The 27,696-nt window shown below is 38.9% G+C and overlaps 1 protein-coding gene across 7 annotated transcripts in view; it reads right to left on the reverse strand.

Annotated features, from left to right (window-relative positions):
- ppp2r2d (protein phosphatase 2, regulatory subunit B, delta) overlaps positions 1 to 27,696 on the reverse strand; it is a 70,803-nt gene that overhangs the window by 9,150 nt on the left and 33,957 nt on the right. For 4 of the 7 annotated variants that reach the window (XR_007264287.1, XR_007264286.1, XM_048608932.1 and 1 more), the window contains 6 exons: positions 22,434 to 22,531; positions 10,284 to 10,449; positions 8,232 to 8,344; positions 6,291 to 6,468; positions 4,945 to 5,109; positions 76 to 245 (listed from right to left, as the gene is read on the reverse strand). Coding sequence is in view for 5 of the 7 variants with exons in the window: in XM_048608932.1 (XP_048464889.1) it covers positions 76 to 245; positions 4,945 to 5,109; positions 6,291 to 6,468; positions 8,232 to 8,344; positions 10,284 to 10,449; positions 22,434 to 22,531 (890 nt within the window). In the remaining 2 variants the exon portion in view is untranslated. Of the gene's footprint in view, positions 1 to 75; positions 246 to 4,944; positions 5,110 to 6,290; positions 6,469 to 8,231; positions 8,345 to 10,283; positions 10,450 to 22,130; positions 22,302 to 22,433; positions 22,532 to 27,696 lie in introns of those variants that run through there. The other 3 variants (XM_048608936.1, XM_048608934.1, XM_048608933.1) reach the window with 3 other exon arrangements.

The following is a 27,696-nucleotide window of genomic DNA, read 5'->3' on the forward strand; positions in this document are numbered from 1 at the left end:
TGTGTTCATCCAGCTCTATACCTGGTTATCTCAGATTCTCCAGCATCTGCAGTTCCTACTATCTCATTAACTAACCTGGTAAGTTTCTAGTGGTCGTGTTTCCATATTAACATCCCACACCTTAACAGACAAGTAGTCTCGTGTCATCATGTATCGACCATTATGGCTGAACTTCACATCCGAAATTGAGGAGATGATTTCAGAAAAAAATGACCGGCTGCTTGGATCTTCTGGTTCTTCAAAAACTGGAAGTTGAAGAAGGAAAAGTTAGAAATCTGTATATTCTTAACATTTAAACTACTTAAATACAACTAAAGCAAGTTTAAAAATTAAAAAAAAAAAAAAAAAAAAAAAAAGAGGGAGAGCTAACTAGATGGAATGTTCCAAAGATGACCGATTGTGGGCAGTTTTAGCAAATTATTTTCATTTAATAGGACATCTGAAAGTCATGTATCGCAAGGTGCAAAAGAAATAGGAGTATGCTCCACCTTTTAGCAAGGTCTTGGCTGACAATTTGTCACCCTCACCATGCAACTGAACTGCATCTGTGCCAGGTGGTGAGGGAACTAACAGGAGGGGAAAAACTATTTCGTCTCATCCTCACTCAGTCCGTCTGCTGCAGATGCAGGTGTCCACAACAGTACCAGTAAGAGTGACCATCGCATAGTCCTTGCAGGGATGAAGGTCCATCTTCACATTGATAATATGTTGCATCATTTCATGTGGCACTAATATAGTGCAAAATGGAATGCCAGGTGCAGCGCCACGCATAGCTAAAAATGAGGTCTCAAACTTGGAGAAGCTACAAAACAGGACTAACAGCATAAGCAGCAAGTGATAGAGCTTTCCATAACCGATGGCTCAGATCGAAGTTCTACCATCCTGCCAAATCCAGCCATGAATGGTAGACAGCACTTGAACAACTCGTTGCAGGAAGAAGTTCCACAAATTTTCCCTTCCCCAATGGGGAAGCCCAGCACATTTGTACAAAAGATGAAGATGAAGATGAAGATGAAGCTGAAGCATCTGCAACAATTCCAATCGGACATGCCAAGTGGATGATCCATCACAGCCTCCTCTACAGGTCCTCAGCATCACGGATGCCAATCTTCAGCCAATTTGATTCACTCCAAGGGATATCAAGAAACAGCTGAAGATACTGGATACTGCAAACGCTATGGGCCTGATAATGTTTTGGCAATAGTACTGAAAACTAGTGTGCCAGAATTTGCTGTACCCCTAGCCAAGCTGTTCCAGTACAGTGGCTACATTAGCATCTGCGCAACAACGTGGAAAATTGCCCAGGCATGTCTGAATACAGAGGGCAGGACAAATCCAACCTGACCAATTACCAAGCCAATCTACTTTCAATCATCAGTATAGTAATGGAAGACGTCATCAACTATGCTATCAAGCAGCACCTGCTCAGTAATAAGTGACATTCCATTTAGGTTCCATCAGAGTTACTCAGATCCTGACCTTATTACACCCTTGTTCAAGCATGGACAAAACAGCTGAATTCAAGAAGTGCCGAGTTCTTGAATGCAGCCTTGATGCTCTTGACATCAAGGCTGTATCTGACTTGAGTGTGGCTTCAAGGAGTCCTAGCAAATGTCCAGTCAATGGAAATTAGGCAAAAACTCACTGCTAAAGTAAAGCAAAGAACTGTGGATACTGGAAATCTGACACAATAATTCTGCTTTCTCTCCACAGATGCTGCCAGACCTGCCGAGTTCCTTCAGCAATTTTTGTTTTTGTTTCAGAAAACTCTGCTGGTTGGCATCATTCCTGGCACATGGGAAGAGGATTGTGGTTGTTCAAGCTCAACTCCAGGACATGTTTGCAAGAGATCCCCATCTTCAACTACTTCATCATTGACCTTTCTTTCATCATAAGGTCAGATGCAGGGATGTTCAAGTGACTGTATAATATTCTGCACCACTCGTGACCTGTCAGATACTGCTGAAACAGTTCATTCCTAAATGCAGGCTTTGGCTGAAAAGTGGCAAGTAACATTTGTATCAAGTTTCAGATAATGATTGTCTCACATTGGAGACAATCTAAACAACGCCCCCGGTCATCAACGGCACTAATGTCACAGAATCCTGGAGACTGTCATTGTCCAGGACCCAAACTAGACTCCCCATATAAAGACAGTGGCTACAAGATCAGGTCAGAGGCTAGGAATGCTGCAGCAAATAACGCACCCTCTGACCTGCAAGGCCTGCCCACCAGAAGTGTGATTAAATACACCCCACTCCAACAATACTCAAGCAGCTCGACACCATCCAGGAAAAAGCAGCTGGGTGACTGGTGCCACATTCACAAACATCCACTTTCTCCACCACCGATGCTCAGTTGCAGCAGAGTGTATCACCTTTAAGATGCACTGCAAAAAGAATTCACCAAGGCTCCTTAGACAGCACCTTCTAAATGGAAGTGATTGAAAGTTTGGAAGGACAAAAGCGGCAGACACATAGGAATGCCACCATCTGAAAGTTCCCCTCCAAGCCACTCACCACTCCAACCTGGAAGTATACCACCATTCCCTCAGTGTTGCTGGGTCAAAATCCTAGAATTCCCTTGCTAACTGCTTTAAGGGTTTACCTACAGCACATGGATGGAGCAGTTCAAGAAGGCAGCTCATTACCACTTTCTCAGGAGGAACAAGGAATAGAAATTAAATGCTGGCCCAGCCAGTAATACCCACATTCTGCCCCATGGGTGAACAAAAGACTCCACTCTCCTAGACTAGCTCACTTTGAGGGCTTCAAATATTTTGGATCACAAGATGAGATTTTGGGGTTTGATCTCTGAAACAGCAATGACCACTACAGTGTTTGATCAATACCCAGAGCAGCACAGCCCCTTTAAATCTTCATGGTTTTATGTTGCTGGGCACAGCTGTTCACTGAGGCCCAATTCCTGCAACCACAAGAAACTTGTGACAAGGTAGCATTTATTTCATTTTCTCCCTTATCAACTCTCCCATGAGGAAGATATCAATGGCAGGGGCTGTTGGGGTGAAGGAGCAGTAAAGGCCAAGGCAGTAGGGGCTGGTGGTGAAGAAAAAGGGACAAGGGATAACAAGTGGAAGAGGAGGGGTTGAAGATGAATGGGATGAAGGAACACACAATTCAATTTACCCCAATACTACAACTGAACACTCAACTCCACACCCTCTTCAGCCCCTCCCTCCACTAACAAATCCTGAAATGCCCGAATTTTCACACAGGGTCACAGAATCAGAGGCATTAAAATTCAGATCACACCAGAAAAAAAGGTATGAGAAGCACTGCCAGATCCCTTGATTTTCCATAATGCCCAAATAGTTATCACACTTTAATATATACGTTAACTAAACATCCACAGCTCTGCAGTGTTAAGAATTCCAAACATTCAGAATTCTTAATCCTAATTGGCTGACCCTTTTGAAAAGGCTTTTATACAAAGTTCTCCTCCAGCAAGATGAAAGTGTCTCTTGGTTTTGACCCCATCAAGCGCAGGGAGATTTATACTTCTCAAATGAGATAATCTCTTATTTTTCTAAACTCCAGAGTAGAATTCATTCAATCTCTCTTCAAAGGATAATCCTCCAATGGCATAAACCAATCTGATGAACCTTTATTAAACCCCTCTGAGGCAGGTATATCTTTCCCTAGCAAAAGGAGACCACTATCTGGTAGAACCTGAGACAGCAAGAGTATGGGTGAGATGGAGATTAAGATTGGTAGAAACTTTACATGCAGAAAAAAAGACTGCTTGGTTTGCCAATGTTGATCTTATATTCTGTCAGGTGTCACAATATGGCAACAGAGAGCCAAAGCAGTTTTACTTTCTGATCGCAAAATAGCACACCTGAGCACTTGCAATTCTCAGCTACTTGAGACCCATTCAGTTGAATAAATATATCCACTCAAGTAGAGCAGTGACGAGCCTTAGCCACTGATATAATGTATTCCCAATCTCTGAGCAGCTAACTTAGGTAGCCTCACTATCAGAATAGCAAAAACTGTTATTCACACTTCTGTTACAGATCATTAGGGAGTTATGAGCAGACATGTGTAGCATAAACCCATTACTACACAGAACCTTGACATATACAAGAAAGTCACTTGTTCAAATACAGTTCATAGGGTCAAGGATTATTTGGCTGGAATTTGTAAACCATCCATCAGCTTTGGTGTATGACTTGTAGGCAGCTGACTGATTGTATCTATGCCTTGAAGATCCTGATGTAGTGCTTTACCTGTGCAGGAATAGGGTTAAAGACATATTTCAAGAACACAGCACACGTTTGTCATATCCTCTGACATACACATCTTCCTGAGGAACAACTATTTTGAAATACCTGTTGTTCAATGTTGCTCAAAGGCTACTTCATGATGCAACACTTGTGTCAGTAGTACAATTTGAGCTGCTAGGATCCCTGTTTAATTTGTCACTCTTTTCCCCCAGGAAGACAAATACAAGTTCTACCGAAGAACCCAATACTTGCATTTGTAAGAGCAAAACTGGGATTTAAACACAACCTGCTCAATAACAAGGAAAGGGAGTGGGGGGAGAAACCGAAGTCATGTTATACTGACGGCAAGAAAAAGAGAAATAACAGATCAAATAATGTCAGCTTTTGGCAGGGTAGTATTGTGAGCATACCATAAATTGTGTTTGGACAGATAAATCTGAGAATCTAGAAAAGTACGTTTAGTAATGCTTATGGTATGAACATAAGAATCAGTTTGGTAAGTGAGAACAGTTAGCAGAAGTTATATTATGGGCAATTTTATTATTAAAAAAACTTTAAAAATAAAGTGGCCATTAACAGAAGTGCACAAGAATTGCATTGACCAATAACAAATTATATCTTGAAACAAGACCAGACGTTACCAATAGATGAAATACATTGTTTTATAACACTTTGCTAGATAGATAATGAATACTCACATTTTGAATGTTTGTCACACAGAGCGCCAGCACGCATATCGCATAGTCGTATAGTTCCCTTACTGCTACTATAAGCAAATACATTGCACTGATGTGGATGGCACTCTGCTGCTGTAATAACTTCTGTCAGCTCTTCCATATTGGCAGGTTTAATATCTACAATGTCTTTCGCAATATTTAAGGAATTTTAAAAAATATAATCAGACATTTAAATACATAATTTTAAAAAAGTTCAGAAGTCCAACTTCCGCAAATTGGGCAGATGTATGAAATACACCCTCAAAACTTTAAAATTAGAGGTAGGCTAGATGGGAAGGCAGGAAAATTACCAATGCTCACAACATTGGAATAATCAATGTGCATTTATTATGTTCAGAAGATAAAGAATTTAACAGTTAGGTTTCTACGTACATTGCTCCCCAGGGGTAAAATTAAAAAATAAATTAGACTGAATTGAAAATGGTCTCCATGCATCCAGCAGGTATTGTTCTGAGAAATGAACTAGCAAATGGCTGTCACCTATTTTGTGGAACTGAAATAGGCTGTGTGTACATGTTCTTTTTGTCTGCAAGAAGTATATTCATATGTAGTTTCCAGTATAGAAAAATGTGGCACACTGCAACCCCAACTGACAATCCTAAACTGATTGTCAAAATTCTTCTCACACCCAGGATTATCCAACAAATGTTGTCCAATTGCAGAATCACATTTAATGTTGAACCATGTACTACATGTTTTGCAAGTGTGCATTAGTTAGATACAGTCTGCCTAATCATTTGTGTGATAAAGTCGTATATGAATTGCAGGGCCAGTCTGATAATAGGTACATAGGCCATACGTCCCAAATCAAAAAGCATACCTCTTAGGCTGCTCACAAAAGCAAACAAGACACTGACCATACCGCAGTCTACATGTTAACCAATCAATACTCTACCCTCATGCAGAATGCTTTTTCTCCCCACGATTTGGTATTCTTGCAAATTGTCCTCAAGTGAAATGCAAAAAGCTCTTAAAAAAAAAGTCTTTTTTTAAAAAAAGCAATACTCAAGTTCTGTACAATTAAATAACTATTTGTAACCGATATTATTCAAGGCACCTTCAAAGGCAAACATATTTGTAAAACAAGCATTTTGAATGGAGAGAGGTACCACCATTTAAAAGAAAATTTACATAACGGTGTCAGATGCAACACTGTTCACAAATCCCAAAGCTGGGATTATGTTCCTTGTCTCACAAATACTAAAATCAGGATTCCTTTATTAGTATACCATATTTAGTAAATAGAAACAGTACTAAATCAGTCACCATAATGTACTGCAAAGAATTGCTGTTTTAAAAAAGGATACTAAAACTCCTATCTGTGATTTCTAAGTGCCATAGATTAATTCTAAGATCATCTGCTGAAAGATAGGTTTCATAGTCACTATTCACTGAAATGGAGTTAATGTGATATGTGTGCGCATTTGCGAATATTCTTCGAGGGCTTGCTTCCACCATCAAATCCATAGGTTTCAATACTGGCACCTATTAAGTAAAAAAGAAAAGGAAATCACCTTCAAGTAGAAAGTTAAGTGTTTCTACTCACTCAGTCACTTTGAATTTTAGAAGTCAGAATTTCAAACACATTCAAAAATTTGCTATCATCTTGCTTAGTGCTTTGTTGCTTTCCTCGTCTCAACTACTAAACTTAGGACTCTTTATTGGGATACCATTAAAAAGAGCTGAAAATCAAAAATTTGGGAAGGATATGCTATTCACCTAGATTTCATTCAAAGAACATATTTTAAAGAAAGAAAATTCAGTTTACTTTCTTTGATTTTGTAATTGATATCTATTTCAAGTAAATGATTTAGCGTTCAATGTGAGAGGGTTGATCAGCAAGTTTGCAGATGAAACGAAAACCACATGTAATGAGTTTTAGAGGCAGCAACCCTCAAAATTGAAGTACTTAAATGTACACTTGTGATACCAAGGTATGCATGATTATGGAACATGTACTAGGAAATGTGATTAGAATAGCTGTTTTTGACTGGCACAGGCCTGACAGGTTGAAGGGGCCTTTTCTGTGCTGTAGATCTGACTCTAGCCTAAATTCAAGGAATATAATCATAATATATTTTTGTTGCAACCAAATTGGTCTATGAACTACAAATCTCAAAAGCTAAAGATATAAATAAATTCATAACTATTAGATAAATTCATTAGATCTACACTGCATATCCTAATTAGTGGCTCACTATAGCATTCCAGATTCTATCTTGATGCATTAGCTAAGCGCAAACTTATTTCCTTGAATGATACTTGTGTTTTTAAATTTGCTTTTTTTTCCTAACTTATGGTTATACTCTGTATAGCTGTAATGTATTTTTGTTTTAATTTCTCTATTCTCTACTGCTGTACCTAAGATGGTGCTGTAAATGGCAACTTTTAAAAACTTTTCACTGTACTCATTTGAGTACATGACAATAAAGCTAATTAAATTCAGTTCAGCTGCATACTTTGTGAAAGCCAGTCAAAGCAAAGCTTTTCATACAAAACACTCAATTTATAAATTGAAATGTCCTGCAAATTAAAATTTCAAGTGATTTTGCTATGTTTTGAGTGTGGGTGGGTGGTGAAGAGAAAAGGACTGTTTGAGTTACAAAAAAATTCTACTGTCAAATATCCCATAACCCTGAGAATCTGTTTAGAATGAAAATTTGAATTCTTTTGATTTTTCCTGTGTGGTTTCTGTACAGCAGTGAGAATGCTCCATTTGAATTCAACTCCAGTCTCTTAGCAATAACTAATCACTTACTAAGGCATTAAACAAGGACGTCCTCGTTTGGTCAACATTTAGCCGATTTAAAAGAAGTATTCTTTAATAGATTGATTACTAGCTTCAAATACTGACCATGAACAGAAATACATAATTTATCTGAAATATATGGAATAATACAGTATTGAAAATGCATTAGATCTTGTTGTAGAAGCAGGTAGAACCTTGATATGACAACTTTTTAACACAAGAATACATTAGCAAATCAACCTTTTATCCAAGTTTGAATTTATTCAGTCTAAATTATTAAACGTTGACAAACACGACCAATATAGGTGTGCAAAAGGGTTTATGAAACAATTGCTCTATATAAAAGTGTGTTTTTTTGACCAGTTAGGAAGTTCTCTCTCTGGGCTTTCATTAATAGTCAATATTCCAGCACACTTCAGAAAATATCACCACAAGTAGCAACATCCAAGTAAATCATAGATGGCCACACCTCCAATCAACCCAGTTCATACTCTCATACCCGTAATGTGGTTATTCTGACAGGATCCCTGTATCTTCCATCTTCTTCTTTCAAATTATAGCCTTCTGCTCGTTTGTCCCTTTCACTGATCTTCCATAATTTAATAGTTTTATCTGTAAACCATAGGTTAAAGCACAAATTTATATTTTTTGAAAATTTTCATTCCAGGAGAATCTACAATTCAATAGTTCAAGAATTTCTTTATATATAGTTAATCAACCTGAGGATCTTAAGATTAACGACAAGATAGTTAAAACCTTAAGCAATAACATTTTAGAAACAGTTCAGTATTTTCCATTTGAAATGCATATTGATTCTGCAAGAAAGTCTCCTTTGCTGGCTGTAAAAGTCCAATATGAATTTAATTTGGGTAATTTCAACTGGTTTAAAAATGGGATTGGGCATATAGCATGAAAGTGCCTTTAAATCAGTGTAAATTGTTACTCACACTCAGAGGCCATAAAGTGGCTGGCATGAAAATGAAGAAACCCCACCTCCACCACTGTAGTGTGCAACAGGAGTTTACATTGAAGTATCTAATGCTGGCAGAGCTTAATTTGACACCTGATCTGAAGGCATTTGATGCGGGCATTGGGTATTTGAATTGGAAGAGCTGCATTCCATAGCACTAACATTCCTCTTCCTGATAAATCCTGAAGTTGAAATACTACAATGTAGACCATAAACCACCGAATATTATGATAGTTGCCCAGTAATAATTCTTTTTCAACTTGTAAAAAGTATGATTAATATGCTTTTATTTAAAAGAAACAGAAGAATGTAGTCAAATAATTTTCAGAACACCCAAATCCAGCAAGGGAGATGAAATCAAATGAGGCAAAATGATGATGATGAGGCAAGATGTCAGCAGTTACTAGTGAGGTAATTCGAGTACAGAAATCCTCCTACATTTAAGTCTGGTCTCTCACATGGTCACAGAAGATTCCATGACACTATTCAAAGGGAGGTTTTTCTTACGACAATGTGGTCCATATTTAATACTCAAAAGCATCATAAAAAAACAGAGCACATGGTAATGATCTCATTGCTACTTCAATAGCTTTGTTATATGCAATTCGACTCTTGCCTTTCCTTGCAATAGTGACTACACTTCAATCGTTCTTCATTCACAGCAAAGTATGCTGAAATCAAAATACGCTGATTCTAAAATCATTAAAGATACCAACAAATGAAACATTTCATTTCAAACATGCAAGGTAATTCAACTCTCTCACAATGTCATTATCTTATTGAAACCAGTTATCTCTATCAAAATTAATATTTACAGAATTATTAAATAAGAATAAAATGAAATCCACAAGGAGTCCCATTCACCTCGTGCTTGAATTGCAATTTATTCAGGCCAAACTAAATAACGTTTAACATGTAATAATGCAAAGTTTTACCTTAGCCTTAGCAAGATTATTCAGTGATAACAGTTACAGAATCATCAGTGTAGACATCAAAGCTAGTTATTTTTGTTCTTGTCACCAGGAATGCTTTCTCCTCAGCTGAAGGCACTGAATCTTACTGGGGCTTGATTCTAAATGGGTCAACAACCCTTCAAGGGTTGTAAAAATGTCAATCTTCTTCATGTGTGAGCACAGACAGTGTCTGTTGGTGGGTTGTTCAGGCATTACAGCAAAGTTGGACCACACTGCTAAACACCTACACAGATACCTCCTCTTTTAAGACTACTGATTATTAAAGAGAATCCTTGGTAGGTTGTTATCTTCTCTAACCCAGGGCTCTGAAGACAATTATAACACCCAATACTGCCTTAGCTAAGTTAACCAGTCATATATGAATTAAGGACTTCACGGTCCACATGTTGAATGTGGCACCAGTTACACCAGGCCATGGATTTGTTTCATGATCGAGTATATCCAAGCCTACCACTTCTGCTGGCAAATTGAGGTCTATAGAAATATTTCCCAAGCAGTCCCCATTTGTGGAATGGAGAATCAAATCCGAAGATTGAATTTTAAGATTAAAAAATGCAGTATAGAAAAGACAAACAGTTGCATATAATTATGCAAATCTGAAACTCACCATTTGTAGATAATAAGAAATGAGCAGCGTTCTGTTGAGGTAACCACCTGATTTTATTTATTTTTTCCTCAATTTCTAGACTTTTCAAATAATCAAACTCCGGTTCGTGACTCTGAAAGGTGCTGTAAACATTATATTCGCCTCTGTGATGAGGTCTGTTTTTACTCTACAAAAAGCAAGAAAAGTTATTTGCAGTATAACATATCAAATTAACTCCATCAATGCACATTTAGTTTGTCTTATTTGCCATAGATGTGTTTCTAATGGAAAGCTCAAATTTACTGACTCCTGTATTTTAGCTGGCTACAATATAAAGTCTAACGTATCTACAAAGGTCTAAACAGAATACAACTACACTGAGCAACACTATTTCCAAATAATTCAAAATTTCCATTTTGAAAGTTGCCGGATATAATGAAAAAGGTGAATTCTTCGATTAAACTGTACTTAACTCAAACAGAATATATATATAGTCGATTATGGAAACAAATTAAAAAAAAAATCAGTAATAAGATCTTCCATGAAAGTTAAGATTATTTTCTTGTGTACTATACCAACATTTTAAATTGCTATTGCTATGACCAAGATGGACACAATCTTTCCCTAGTTCCATTATTCCACAGGTCACATCAAATTCAAACCTTTTATCCAGTTTGTGATATGGCCGAATGCATGCTTTCACTACATTAAGGATCTATTGGCCTGGTGTTATTGATTTGTTGTAAAACAAAATCTATTCAATGAAAATGTCAAAACTAGTTGATATACTTCTATTTTCATTATACAAACTTAAACGTTTGATCTTCTAAATAATCCGGAACACAGATGGTACAAGGAAAACTGATTTCTCCCTGCAGATTCACCATTTTCTGGGAGGCAGGTTTGGGGTTTGAGGGTGAGGAGGAGGAGGAAGTGGTTATAAAGTTCTTAAAGACAAAAGGCATAGGTGTCAGACGGACATTCTAGTGCACACACAGTCAGATGCTAATGGGATCTCTACAGTGCAGCTTGCTCAGGAAACATTATTCATAAGTCTTCCAGTTGCTTCTCAGGAGGAAGATTGGAGTTCAGACTGAACCAGGGGTCCTGGTTATACTCTGGACCCACAATGATGTTCAGAAAAAGGAGAGCTGTGCTGGGAAGTTTGCTTTTTTCACCAGGCTGACCATCCACAGAAAAAAATCAAATCAAACAAAAGTCAAAGCAGAAGCTGTACCCAATAGTTGTAAACAAAGGCAGGAACTCAGCAGCAAACACAGTTATCTCAAGACATGGGATTTTCAATGAATACCTTGATTAAGAAAATGCTCCAATGTCCTTTCACTGACCTCTTTACAATTAATCCATATCTACAGAACTTAAAGAATCATTTTTCCCACAATCCTTCAAAGTCAAAGCCGAAACGTCAGCTTTCCTGCTCCTCTGATGCTGCTTGTCCTGCTGTGTTCATCCAGCTCTACACCTTGTTATCTCAGATTCTCCAGCATCGGCAGTTCCTACTATCTCCAAAATCAAACTATTATCATTTCTACTGTTGTGAAGGGAATGAGAACAGCGAGGTGGACCTCATGGAATATGAGTTCCCTGACAGGATCAGATTAACTGCCAAATCAGGTAGCCCTGGCTGACAGATATAAACTGGAGTGTCAGACATCCTGTTCACTCAGCGACCTCTGAGGAAGCTGGATCAGTGTCAAGGATTCTCCACGTGTAAATAAAGGGTGACTTGGTGATGGGAAACCGGCCTGTGTGGAGTTAGTTCAGTGACAACGAGAGAAAAGCACACTCCTGAAGAAATTCGCTCGCTACAGTCTTGATGGGGTGAGTGTTTCTGGCATCATGCCATTATTTGGCAAGCCTGACTCGTTCTATCCCACTATCAAAGACTGGGCCCACTATGTGGGAAGAATGCGTTATTTCTTCCTAGGCAAATGACACTAGGGTAGATAAAAGCAACGAGTAATTTTCTTGACCTAAACAAATAAGACAGTTTTATCAGAGGGAATTCTCCTGCATCTACCTCATATATACCTCTGGCTGTACACTCTAGTTTATCCCTACAGACAGACTCATTTAAATTTTGCCAGTAGTCTTGCTACAGTCTGAATCCAAGTATGAAAGTATGGTGTCTAATCTTGTTAGCAGTTCAGTGTTAGACAACAGGATGGTAGTTCGTTAAACCTGGGAACTGTTCAGCCTCCTTCCTACCTCATTCTCACTATCTCTTCCCACCTCCACTATTATCTGACATATCTACACTTGCTTATCATTGTCCCAGTAATGGCGCGGCTTCAAAATACTGATGTGACATTTGTCGATCCTTTTGCTGGTGACATGGGTGTCAAACAATATACTTTACCAATTCTCCTCATTACCTTGAATAGATCACTGAATCATGCTACCAACAGCTCATCTTGTAAAGCCAATAATACTCACACCTCATCACTTATTTGAAATGTTGATGATTTCATGTGTTTATTGGCCCTTTAGTCATTGTTGTTTGCAATGCTTCAATGTGTTCTTGAACCATTTTGCAGGCTCTTGGAAGCTGCACTCAAAACACAGATATATGGTCCATTATAGATGATTCTTTTCTGTTCCAAAAGTGTTACTCTGATTAATTACATAGCACCTCTGATTTAATGTCCGTAAACTAATTCAAAAGGACTACAACTGGTACTCTCCAAGTGAATCTTGGGTGGCAAGCAACAGAAATTCCAGTCCTTGACCCAACTATGAGCATATTTGTGTCAGTATCCTAAGCATTGTTTGAGAGCTTAGTGGTACCTTGATAAAGCTCCTTGTGTCAGTAGTTAGTATGCAGAAAACTTTAACCATGTTATGAAAATATTAGAAATTGGAAAATCAAAATCCATAAAACTGGAAATCTTGAGCTGACTGGATTGACATTGTCATCCATATCCAGTGAAGAACAAGGTTAACTTGTCTATCTCTACACCTTAGCAGTAATAATTCTTAAGGATATAGCCTCTGGAATGGAGTATCCATATCCAAAGCAAGCCTTCCTGCTCCTATGATGCTGCTTGGCCTGCTGTGTTCATCCAGTTCTACACCTTGTTATCTCAGATTCTCCAGCATCTGCAGTTCCTACTAACCCAGGATATACTGGCGTCCTGCTTTTGCCTTTGGTAAAGACCACAATATTGCACAATATTCAGCACCATTCGTGACTCCTCAGACACTGAAGCAGTCCGTGTTCAAATCCAATAAGATCTGGACAATATCCAGGCTTGGGCTGACAAGTGGCAAGTGACGTTCACACCACACAAATGCCAACCTATGACCATCACCAATAAGAGATAATCTAACCACCACCCCTTGACATTCAATAGTGTTATCATCACGGAATCTCCCACTATAAACATCCTGGGGGTTATCATTGACCAGAAACTCAATTCGACTCACCACATAAACACACTGGCTACAAGTGCAAATCTGAAACTAAGAATACTGTGGTGAGTAACTCACCTCCTCAAAGCCTGCCCACCATCTACAAGGCACAAGTCAGCAGCGTGATGGAATACTCCCCACTTGCCTGGATGAGTGCAGTCCCAACAACACTTAAGCAGCTTGACACCACCCAGGACAAAGCAGCCCGCTTGACTGGCACTACATCGACTAGCATCTACTCCCTCCACCACCAACGCTCAGTAGCAGCAGTGTGTACTAGCTCCAAGATGCACTGCAGAAATTCAAAGAGCCTCAGGTAGCACCTTCCAAACCCACGACCACTTCCATTTAGAAGGACAAGGGCATCAGACATGTGGGAACACCGCCACCTCAAAGTTCCCCTCCAAATCACTCACCATCCTGATTTGGAAATATATTGCCATTCCTTCACTGTCGCTGGGTCAAAATCCTGGAATTCCCTCCCTAATAGCATTGTGGGTCGACCCACAGCAGGACTGCAGCGGTTCAAGAAGGCAGCTCACCACCACATCTCAAGGGCAACTAGGGATGAGCAAGAAATGCTGGCGAGCCAGCGACATCCACATCCCACAAATGACTAGAGGAAAAAAAGCTGGCATGAGAACTAGAGGTGCCAGTTTGCTTGTATGTTGAAGCTCGGCATTTTTAAAAATTGGACCATGTCCTAGTGAAGACCTGACTAGTACAAATGTTCTCCTTTATGTGCTTGGATCACCCAGGTTCCCAAATGTGCCATTATAGCAATTTAAATATCCTAGGATGATATTAGGGTGGTATCATTAGCTGGTGAACCACTGTCCACTATTCATTCGCAGGTGGGGAAGTGGAGCCCTCTTCACACATCAGCATTTTTAAAACCGCAGCGTTATGGAATTTCCATGACTTCAACTTGTTTGAGTGGATTGTGCTACTTAACTTGATCAGTTGGCTGATCCTCGATCAGAGAAAACTGACTGAACATTTCCTTCGGATTATCCGAAACTCCAAAGAAAATTTCTGATAACCAAATACCTGTCTGTGGTGTCAATTTAATTGCCGATGGACGTTGAGCCTTTGCTCAGGTCACAACACTTAAAAATTCCTGGAACCTCTGTAATTGCTCCATTTCCTTGAGCTCATTTGGACTTTGGTAATGGGACAAGAATTAAACGGATGGGTCTAGAGGAACTGTTAATGTAAAAGCAGAATCATTAACAACAGTTGCCATCTGCAAAAATTGGGGCAGTGGTTATGATCGGAAACTGTTAACATCAATGTTGAGACCAGAGTAAGGTGCCCAACTAAAAGATGAGGGAGAATTCTTCAAACTTATGGTGAGCTTCTTAGAAGGTCAAGGACAGAGATTAAAATGGGAGTGACTAAGAATTAAAGTGACAGGCAACTGGATATTCAGAGTCCCCTTGTAGACTGAATGGAAACTATGGAAATGGAAATTCCACATTGTGGTCTCCCCAGTGTTGGGGAGCCTTACGTTATGAGTAACGAATAGCAAACAAAATTGTATGCAAAAACTTTGAAGAAACGTTTGGGCTCCTAGATGGCAGGAAGGGAAGAGTAAGAGGGTAGCTGGCTGCATCTCCTGTACATGTTTTGGGGCATAGGAAAGTGAGGGTTGAGGGGATGTGGGACTGAGGAGTAGATGAGGGAGTGGGGAACACTAAAGTAAGGAGAATAAGAAGACTGTGAAATAGGTTTAGTTTCGTTTAGTAAGAGGAGATCTCATTTCCTATCCTTTACTCAAGTTACTTCAGAAATGCAACATTATAAATGTCTGATCTTTCCTTGGTAAATGGGAAGTGCCGCAGAAGGATCTCTCTACATGTGGTAAACAAACTTAACCAATGCCCTTCACCTGTAAATGTTTAAACTTAATAATTACTATATAATCAATAAAATTCCCTCTTCTCCAAAATATTATAGCATAAACAATATTTGAAAGTAAAGAAAACTGATTTTCCATAATGTGTAGAATACCACATTAAACAGAACACCCCTCTTCTAGGACCTCTCAGTCTCTTAGCAAAAACAGTTTTTTGTAAAGCAAACCAACAAATTGCATCAACTCATTTTACCTTGTAGATTTCACTTATTTCTGGCAAGTATTGTTGACTAGCAAGGCCAATCCTTTAACTTTTATTCAGTCACTTTCTGTAGAATGTATCTAATCCCATAGGGAATGATTGATACAACATTAATTGGGCAAACTACACTCAGGAGACTCTTAGTGGAACTTCCCTGGGACCGTGGCACTGTGAGGAAGGAGTGCTAATCACTGTGCAGCCCTAACATCTACACTTCCAAACGAGTGGCCTGTAAAATATGAAATGAATGTTTTATTTATCCTTAAATCATCTTTGTCTCTAGCATGTTTCACCACAGCACTTTGTTACAACACATCAAAACTAGCATCTGGTCTTTGCTGAGCAGTCAGTTTAACTGCCCAGTCAGTCAAACTTCTTGACAGCTTGGTTTCTTGTTTAGATGCATCATTGCTCTATGATGACCTAGCATGATGTGATGAGGAACATCTTTTAGATAAGACTGTTGATTCAATGCTACACCTGACCCATCTTGCTCATGTCTAGTGTTAGATATTTTAAGGGCTCAGAAACCTGCCTCATGATCTTAAATTTACTTCAATCCTACTTATAACAATGGTTCAAATGTTACAGAAGTTGTACATTGAAAATCATGACATGCATCATAAAAATTAAGGTACCCTTCGTGACGCAGAAGAACATTGTTGGATTTGCTTTCAGAGTACAGCCTACTTTCATTTAAGACAGTTCTAACTGAGAAACACAATATCTTCAATGCACCATTCAATCTATAAACACATTTGACAAATTTAGGTATGAAATGTTTCTCAGTTCAAAAGTTAGGTTTTTAGATCGATTGGATCATCCTTGAGGTCTAAACCTGTTCCTAATCATATGAACATACTGACCTACAATCCCAAGAACATGGTCAACCTAGCTAAATAAATTTTCAGCAACTTTGCCATGGCTTTATTGACAATTAACTTTGTGTTTATACATCTGCAAGCAACATGTCAAAGTTAAATACAAAGTTCCCATCTCTGTCCCACGTGAAGAATGACAAATCCCCAGGTCCTAACAGTCTCCATCTGAGATCGTTCAAAGAACTAGAGGAGCACATTGAACATAGAACAGTACAGGTCCTTCGGCCCACGATGTTGTGCCGACCTATTATCCTACTAAGATCAAACTACCCTGCACACCCTACGTTATACTATCATCCATGTGCCTATCCAAGAGTTGCTTAGATGTCTCTAATGTGTCTGACTCCACTACTACTGCTGGCAACACATTACAGAGTGGTGGGCGCGTGGAAAGAACCTACCTCTGACATCTCCCCTATACCTTCCTCCAATCACCTTAAAATTATGTCCCCTCGTAATAGTCATTTCCGCTCTGGGAAAAAGTCTCTGGCTATCCCTCTATCTATGCCTCTCATCATCTTGTACACCTCCATCAAGTCACCTCTCGGGCTTTTTTCATTGGAATGGAAAAAGCCCTAGCTCCCTCAACCTTTCCTCATAAGACCTGCCTTGGAGTCTAGGCAGCATCCTGGTAAATCTCCTCTGCACCCTCTCTAAAGCTTCCACATCCTTCCTATAATAAGGCGATCAGAACTGAACACAATATTCAAAGTGTGGTCTAACCAGGGTTTTAGAGCTGCAGCATAACCTCGCGGCTCTTAAACTCAATTCCCCTGCCAATGAAAGCCAACAAACCATACGTCTTCTTTACAACCCCATCAACTTGGGTAGCAACTTTGAGGGATCTATGGACGTGGACCCCAAGATCCCCCTGTTCCTTCACACTGCCAAGAATCCTGCCATTAACCCTGTATTCTGCATTCAAATTAGACCTTCCAAAATGAATCACTTCACACTTTTCTGGGTTGAATTCTATCTGCCACTTCTTTGCCCAGCTCTGCACTGTCAATGACCCGTTGCAACCTACAACAGCCCACCACGCAATCCACAACTCCACCAACCTTCGTGTCATCAGCAAACTTACTAACCCACCCTTCCACTTCCTCATCCAAGTTATTTATAAAGATCACAAAGAGCAGAGGTCCCAGAACAGATCCCTGCGGAACACCACTGGTCACCGAGCTCCAGGCTGATTGGAGATTTCTGAACTATAATCTTTCAGAGTTCCCTAGATACCGGAGTTGTCCATCTGGGTTTAAAAATTGTACATGTCACTGCACTTTAAGAAGGGCAAAAGAGGGAATTACAGACTAGTTAGCCTTATTGAGAGTCTATAAATCAATTCAGTTCATCAGATAACCAGCCTGGATTCACGACATATAGCTCACGTCTGACAAATCTCATTGATTTTGTTTTAAAGTGAAAAAGGTAGGGGACAGGTTAATGTCAAATGGAATAAAACCAGAAGTTGCGGGAAAAGCTCAGCAGGTCTGGCAGCATCTGTGAAGAAATGTTAACTCTGATTTTCCTTCACAGATGCTGCCAGGCCTGCTGAGCTTTTCCCGCAACTTCTGGTTTTGATCCTAAATTTACAGTATCTGCAGTTCTTTCAGATTCTAATAACAATGGATGTTGTTTGAATGGACTTACAGAAGATATGTGATCAAGTCCCACAGAAGAGGCTGTAGAAGCCCATGGAATTCAGGGAAAGTTATTGATATGGCTGGGAAATTAAGCAGTTGACAAAGTAGGGATCATGGTTAGGTATCCAAACTGGCAGGATATGGTTAGTGGTGTCCACAAGGATCTGTGTTACAGCTTCAATTATTCACATTCTTTATTAATGATTTGGATATGACTTTCTATGCTATTATCCAAATTTGCTGATGACACAAAGTTAGACAGCATTGTAGATAATTAGATGATAGCATAAAATTACAAATATTGACATATAGTGATAGATTATAGACTATTGATAGGTGAATGGACAAAAATGTGGCAGATGGACTTCAATGTAAAGTAGTGCAAGGTTTGCATTCTGGGCTGAAAAAGAATAGAAAATACCCTGATTTATCCGTGGCAAGGAAAATATAGATGTCCAAACAGACTTGGGGATTCAGGTGCATATATCTTTAAAACACCATTATCTGGGGCAGGAAACAACCAAAGCAGTGAATGGAACGCTGGCATTTATATTTAGAGGTCTGGACTATAAAGGATGCAGCTATACAAGACCTGGGTTAGACCCACTTGCAATACCGTGAGGAGACCTGGACACCACACTTTAGGAAGGATATATTGGCCTTGGAGGGAGTACAATGTAGTTTTACAAGACTGACACCTGGACTTCAAGGGTCACGTTACGAGGAGAGATTATACAAATTAGTCCTGATTTCTCTTTAATTTAGAAAGTTACGAGGTGATCTGACCAAGTTACGACATTGTCTTTTCCTACTAACGTAGACAAAAATAAATTATTTCCGCCGGTTGGAGATCTTAGAACTAGGGGACAAAGTCTAAAAACATGGGCCACATCATTCAGGACAATGTGAGGAAGCACTTCTACATACAAAGGGTGGGTGTGGTTTGGAACTCTCTTCCACAAATAGCCAAGAAGGCTGGATCAATTGTTAATTTTAACTTTCAGACAGGCAATTTTTAAGAAGCAAAGTTATTAAGGGATATGGGCCAACAGTGTGGAGTTAGGCCACATATCAACCACTATCTCAGTGTATGGTAGAACAAGTTCAGGGGGCTGAATGGCCTACTCCTGTTCCTAAGTTCCTCATGTAGATTTGAGCACAAGATGCTCTCAATTTCCTATCTATTTTGCAATCACCAAATGAGGATGTGCACTTGTATCAGCTCCTGTGGACTGTTTGATACAATGAAGCAAGAACTTGGACACTGACATACACAATTAATACTGCATTTCTTGCAAACTTCAACTGAACATCAACCTCAAGTATCAGAGTAGATCCTGTATGTTGCATTCTTTGCAGATTACAATGTTCTAGAGTATATATTCAGATAACTACTAAATTGTTTCGCACAGCAACAAAAAGCTACCTTGTTGAAGGAAAGAACATCTGAATGCAGAAAACCAGGAGTGTGCATTTTGGTTGCAGCACTCAAAACAAAATTCAGAGGGCATCTGTCAGTCTGATGAATGGACTAGAGTAAATCACTACATTGCAGGCCTTCTTAATAAGGGTATAATGCACAAAACATCAGCACTAAAAAGGTTCACTCAGCTATTTTACATGGATTCATAAATGTCAAATATATTATCCCCAAATTTGAAACAATAGAACTTATAATAATCCTTGACATTACTTTGACCCTTCGGTGAACCTAAGTAACACGTTAGCTAATCAGTTCCAGACACTATCAATGTGCGAGCACTATCTAAACACTGCACAATATAATTAATCCATGACTATTAAAAGCAACTACTGTGCCTAAACAGAGTCTTGCAAAGAGCACAATTTCCTTGGGTGAATCATAACCATCTTCAACATTGATATTCTGTGCTCGTTTGTTACTTAAAAATCCGTGTTTTGCTTTGGACAGCTCAATGCATAATGATATTTTGAACCACGTCTGAAGCACCGGGTAACTGTTTCCCAAGCATTTCTGGTGTTTATATACTACTGCTGCACCGATCCTGTCGTTTGCTATGGTATTCAAATCAGCCAAAAGAGCCTTCATTCTCATTCCTACTGAGTCTCTGTTGCATTAACACTGGCACCCTGTATTTCAACAATCTTGAAAAGCCTCAATCATTGACTTCTCCATCCTTTCTGACACTGCAATCAGGCTGATGGACATTAATGTTTCACTGCTTGGTTTCTCTTAAGTAAGAATGTAACCCGTAACCACATATCTGCTTCATTATTCCACTGGTCACTAGGTACACATTTAGAGGACATTGAGAAGTAGTCACATCCTAACTACCACTCTCCATACAAGTAACTCAAATTGTAACTGTATGAAAATGAAAACTTAGTTTCCAATCTTCACTTCTTCTGCTATCGTGTGAAACTTCTGACAGCTAGATATCAAAGTTGGAAACCAGGGAGTAAATAGTTTACTTAATGCTGAATTTAGAATATAACATTGCAAGTCTGCGTCCTTCCAAACTGATAACCTGTCCCAGAAATCTCTCATATGTGCTCAAGGTCCTTTAATGCCTTCCAGCTCTATATCCTTAATATTAAGGATAGAATTAATATACCATTAACAGGGAATGTGTGTTTGCTAGCAGCATTATTTTAGAGTTGACAGAATTATGCAAGATGATCTACAGAATGCAGAAGGTGAGGACAAGAACAATCCCTATTGAGCTTCTGAGAGGGAGGGGAAGATTGATAGTGAAAGTGTACAAAACATGACAGGATCGTGGACCATTCAACCTCTGTGGACGGCAGTTCTTGGTTCAGTGAACATAAAGTTACTTCTGAAGCTCCAGTATGGAAAGTGGCATCATCGAAAAAAGATAGAGATTATTGAAAAATCAGGAATTAGAAATAAGAATGAAATGCTGTCCCACCCAATCTCCACTAGATTTGTGGAAGTGAATAATTAGATTGCCTTCATGAGAGACAAGAAATTTGAAGGATATGATGGGAAGATGTCCAGGATCTATTTAAAGAGTGAAAAATCAAAAAGGAGTTGATAAACTTCAGTTTTTCCTAAGAAGGATTGTTCTAACTGCTATTAAATTAAAAATTTCTATTTGATGCCAACCTCTATATTCTCAACAACTTTAAATGAAAGAACATGGCCAACAGGCTGGCTAAGCTGCAAGTTTCAAATTCCTGGTGGCGCACAGAGGTGCTTGTTAGACATGTGGAGGTGTCCATGTTGGAGTGGGGTGGACAAGGTAAGAAGTCACACAACACCAGGTGATAGTCCAACAGGCTTATTTGAAATCACAAAGCTTTTGAAATGCTGCCCCTTCACCTGATGAAGGCACATAGCTCCGAAAGCTTTGTGATTTCAAATAAACCTGTTGGACTATAACTTGGTGTCACGTGACTGCTGACTGTGCTTGTTAGAGATTGGTAGTAGGTTATTTTCTGGGCATTAGTACAAGAAACCTCATGCTGCAGCCAAACAAATCACGTTATGATCTGATTTGAGTGGTTGATGCCAACATTGGATACTACACACTCAAATAGTCTCATTGTCACCTTTGATGCAGCTGAGCAAAACATTTACCTTAAATGTATGGTTACTAAACAGTGAAAAGCAGGGTGAGTTAACTTAAGAACTAGAACATTTTGCAGAGAGAGTAGAGTAAATGCTCTGCATCTGTGGAATCATGAACCGTTAATGCGCCTATTCGCACCAAGACAAAAATAAAAATCAACGTCCCTGAGCAAAAATCACATGTCTGCAATTTTAAGGTGAAACATTCTGGCTAAACATACTTCATGTATCATGAGTCCAGTAAGACAACGTTGGCAGTTGAAACCACAATTCAAAATGGAAGTTCATACAAACACGAAAGGTGACTTTTAAGATGTATGTTTGAGCAGCATAGCATGACGTACGACACTGCATGACATCATTCGTCATCTTTAAGAAGATGAAACATTCAACTGAAAAATAAATGAATGTTACTTTAAACCTCAAAAATTAAACTGGCACTTACTTTGCCAATCAACATTAACTATTGACTTTAAAAATTACTAAGATAGGGTTTTTGTACCAACTGCAAATTCAGTACCAACCTCTTGTTCACGTTGAAAGATAACAACTCTGCCACCTTTGTCCCCAGTTGCTAATAGGTCCCCAGAGTAGTTGAATTCAACAGTTGAAATGATATCTGCTGTAATAGGAGAATAGAAAAAAAAAATTTAGCGCCTCAATTTTTTCCTTCAAGAAAATCAGGAAATTTAAATTTCAGTGGTTTCTTCTGAAGTTTGAAAACAAACGAAAAGCTTCCAGTAGGAGGAAAAGAACATTTCAACTTTGGAAAATCATAAATATGCAATATCTTACAGCTTAGCATTTATTTTTCAACAAACTTCAGTAAAATAGATTGACAATATTGATCTCATTGCTGTTGGGAACCTTGCTGTGTACAAATTGCAATTCTCTATTTGACAACAGCGACTGCTCTTCAAAACTAACAGACTAAAGTGTTGGACAATCCTGGCTCTCAAAGTGAGTCAGGCAGAATCAGACAGATAAATACACAAAATTAGAAGAGACTGCTACAGAAGCCACTACAAAAGAAGGTGAGTTTAAAAAAAAAAAAAAAAAAAAAAAAACTTAGTTAACAGATATAGGGAGATATGTGCTTTCTTTTGTACCCAGCGTGACTGGTGCACTCAAAATGAACAATCCTTATTGAGTTAAAGAACAGTCGTGCAGAGATCATTTGGTCCATTGAGTGTTTCATCATCTGGTAGGATCTAGCAGGGATGTAAAAAATGAAATGGAACTAGGGAACATGTGATGTTATCTGTTAATTAAGGTATAATTGGGTGAGCAATTGACTGGGTACAACCCGTGAGCCAGGAAGCCTGGGTTCAAGTCCCACCTGTGCCGGGGCTACGCAATAATATCTCTGAACAGACTGGATTAGAAAATATACACTGGGTGTGCAATCGAGGGTATAGATATTGGGTTGGGGGTGGTAGAAAAGTAAGACTCTTGTGGTGCAGTGCTTGTATCCCTACGAATGAGCTAGCAGACGCTGGTTCAAGTCTCTGAACAGGCTCATTCGAAAATATCTAGATAGAGCGGGTTTAGTAGCAGTGTGTTTGGAGCTTGTGGCAGGAGAGAAACAAAACACACTCTTCTAGTCAATTTCTGGATTCTGTCTAACTAGCATTTAACTTCCGGTATTTAACATCTGTGCCAGCTGCTTTAAAGCAAAGATGGTGAAAAAAGAGAGTGTAGGAGACAAGACAGGACAATAAGTAGAGGCAAGAATACAGTAAACACAACAGTATATCAAACATCAAGTAAATGGAGAAAGGGGGCCTAGGTATGATTTTAATTATTTAACTTTAACTGCTTTTATCATATGGGGATGGCATCACTTGGTGACATTTACTTAATGTCTAAAAAGCACATAAAATCGCTTAAACTCCTAGACTGTGCTCAGATTAAGTGCCTTTCACTAGTGGGATCCCACAGCAGAACACAATCAGTAAACTGCACAATTTTATGTGCTATGAAATTTTACAAAACAAATGCATTGACATCATAAATAAATATTAAAATCTCATTCTTTTAAATCACTACTCCAATCCCTACTACCCAACTAACTGGTTATACCTGGCAAAAGATCGATTTCACCGATTCAAATTATTAGCTGCTCCGTGAATGAATCAAATGGTACAACAATGACGACACATTACCTTTCAATTTATAACTGGTCCTTGAATTTAACCTCATTAACCATACACTGCCTTTAGTGCAGTGATATTTTCATAAGGCAAACAGTTCTCACAATTGTCTGTTCATGTCCCCTTCCTCAAACATTTACACACATAGCAACTAGGAAAAGACAGTTGAACATTTGTGCTTCAGAATCGATAAGTTGACCACTCAAGATATCAAGTAGAATATTCTATAGACACATACACAACGCCTTAAGATTAACCTCACAAAGAAAGCAATGCTTTCACAAGGTTAGTGTTGAAAGAAAAATGCAATGCCCATCTTAAAGAAATACCTTTTAAAACTCAAAATGGGGTTTCTAACGACTTTTGTAATTTAAATAATGAAAGTAACCCGAGTTCCACATGTTGTCCAACCACAAGTTAAAACATGGTACAGATTACTTCCACAACACACAATAGCAATTCATTTAACCCGATAACTACTCATAAACCTGAGGTATTTGCATTCGAGTATCTTCCTGTGCATAAGCAGGGTCCCAACTTGATTTATACTAGAAACAAAACAATCACAAGCTGACATTTTTTCTGCAGTGATGAGAAACTCCAATACTGTTTATGGGATTAAGGATATTCAAAGACATTAAAACACTTTTTAACATTCAGAAAGTAACCGTTTTTCCCTCTATGTAATTCTATCGCTTCTCTTCCTATCACCGCTGGGGTGGCTCAGTGGTTAACGCTGCTGCATCAGAGGGACTCTGTCACTGTGTGGGTTTTCTCCGGGTACTCCAGTTTCTTCCCACAGTCCAAAGATGTGCAGGTTAGGTGGATTGGCTATGCTAAATTGTCCAGGGATCTGTAGGTTAGATGGATTAGCCATGGGAAATGCAGTGTTATAGGGATAGAGTAGGGGTTGAGTCTGAGTGGAATGCTCTTCAGAGGGTCAGTTTTGACTTGATGGGCTGAATGGCCTGCTTCCACGCTGTAGGGATTCTATGATTCTATCACAGCAATAGCAGCCTACATTTTAAGCTTAATGTGAAGTGCTACCAGAGTTTCAATTTTCTTTCCTATTTCACAATTTTGTTTATGGAGAGATTGGAGTGCAATTTGGAAGAAATTTAACTGAATTATTGGTCTGTCACCTTATGTTGTTACTACAATTCATAGAGTCAAGTAATAAGCTTGACTGCATTTCATCACAACAAAAACATCAAAATACAAAAAAGGTCCCCTTGCTCGTGAACAATGAATAATGAAAGCACTCCATGTAAATATTCAGACAGCATTCATTTCGTGGATAGGACTCCAGCAATTAACACAAATCCTCATTCAAATCCACACTGAAGTCAAAGTCTTGTTTTGGATTCAAATTCGCAGAATATGGTAAATGCAGATGCAAGTGTCTCTAACTGGTGAAAATCATTTGAACTAGCAATTTCAAACATTTCCCTACCAATATGCTGCACTTGCATAAGTACCTACTTACAATTTGAGCAACTTTTATGAGATCCATTTCAGATACATGTTGTGGAATTTTTACTTAAAGATCAAGCATGGACATGGGTCTAAAGTCAGAAGGCACCTCTGCTTATGAGCGGGTTGGGTTTTCCATTTGCTTATGTCCTTCTCAGGTCATTACATGTGCACTTATGGGTAAAATGCCTAATTTTATGAGCAAGAAGTTGTGAAGCCCTCCAGGACCATCTGGCCTTCCAACACTTGGGTGCCATATTTAAAAGGCAACTGACAGCATTTCATTCTCTGCAATTCAGAAGCATCACTTAATATCTGTTCATCACCCCAGCCACCCCAAAAGATGTCAGAGACCAGGCAAAAAGCAGCAACAAGCATTAGCCATGTCTCCGTAAGGTATTCAGGAGCGAAAGCAAGTTCTTTTCCCTATTAGCGTTTGAGTGGCTCAAGAGAACCCATCTCCAGTGCCGCAAGATGAAGAAATGATCTGCTGTGTTCTACGAAGGTACGTATCACTAAAACTCAATCTCTCATGCATTTATTAATTTGAGCAAGCATTGCAAGGTTCCCACTGCACAGGACTGTGAAACAGGAGACTGTGAATAAGGCATCTGATGGAGTTGCCTAGCACCAATCATTGTTTGTTACTTCACTGCAGCTGCCAATGTTGTACTGCAGGCTCCACAGTGGCACTGCTTTAGACATCTGCCAAGGTTCACACTTAAAACATGAAAGGAACTTCAACACTCGGCAGCTCACATCAGATTACCGATCTTTCATTACAATTAGGAGAATGTACACATCAGATAGCTTTTAAAGATTGTATGGGGAAAAAGGCAAAAATCACAAAATAAATGGTCTTTTGAGTTGAGCCCATTTATCAGGTTTGCTGGTATCAGCAGTGAGGCTGCTTCAATAGGGCAAGCTTGTTGTTCTAGTCAGGCTTCCTCCAACATTAAGCGATTTAACAAGCCAGCTTGTACATGACAGACTTCTCATGAGCTGATCAACATGGAAGGGCTTCAAGGTGTTCATAACTCTGGGCCAGAAGGCCCAGTTTGATGTTCCACTAGACCTGGAGATGTGCCATAACATGTCTGAGTAGGTTGACTAAAATGGCTATATGCAAAGAGATGCTTTGGTTATAAAAGGAGAATTAAGTTTGAACTCTTGGATGAAGAAATCTGCCCTGCCAGCTACAAGCCTCATACATACAATCAAACCTGTGTAACCACATATTTCTTGTTCTTGGCAAACAAGATGACACCCATGAACAAAACTGCAGCAGATAGGGTGTTAATGAGTATTCATGACATGCTAAGGAACGCAAATCAGGATTCTGACTGTGAAGGTTGGGGAACTGCCCCACCCGATACAGGTACAAGAACCTATTGGCAAAACTTTAACCCGCTGTGAGGGACTTGTATTTTTTTCTCCCCCATCATGTCCAACAAAATTACGTTACTCACCGTCCTAAAAGCTCAGGATGGGCACAGAAAATTCCTCCCCACATTGCTCAAATTTGGAACAAAATCTTAAAAACAAAGATCAGTTTAATGATTCACAATAAATATATATGCATGTATTTGCGTGCCTTAGTTGTGAGCATTCTGCATTTAGTTTCAGGGCTACAAATTGTAGGCCAGCAGAAATTCCCTCCTGCAATATTGTGCATCAATATTGTGCAATATTGTGAATTCAGAAAGCAACATTTATAGTATCACAGGAGATCACTCTCCAGATTCGCATTTACTGACAATTCTGAGGCAGAATATAAGGAGTTTAAATGCAAATTAAATGCTCAGGTTTATAATATTGGCAATAACAGTTACTTTTTCATCACTTTGTTTAAATAACTTGCCAAGTTTGATGCTTAGATAAAACTGAAACCTTTTGATGAAAATGTTGAGAATATATATATTCAAAATGTATGCAATTTATAGATATTTTACTCTCAGAAGTCCTGATGAATGCAAAGCACCTGCATTCATTTTCATTGCCTTTTCCGAATGTTTCAACATACCACAATAGTATATGGAGTGCAAACAAGCCTGATCACACAACATTTTATTTACATATTTGTTTCTAGTAATTTTTACTTGCTAAAGACAATGTTATTTACTCGTACTACATATTCCTGGTAAACACTTATTTAGTGGCA

This window comes from Rhincodon typus, chromosome 20 (assembly GCF_021869965.1).
Source record: "Rhincodon typus isolate 14 chromosome 20, sRhiTyp1.1, whole genome shotgun sequence".
In the NCBI taxonomy this organism is placed as follows: Eukaryota; Metazoa; Chordata; class Chondrichthyes; order Orectolobiformes; family Rhincodontidae; genus Rhincodon; species Rhincodon typus.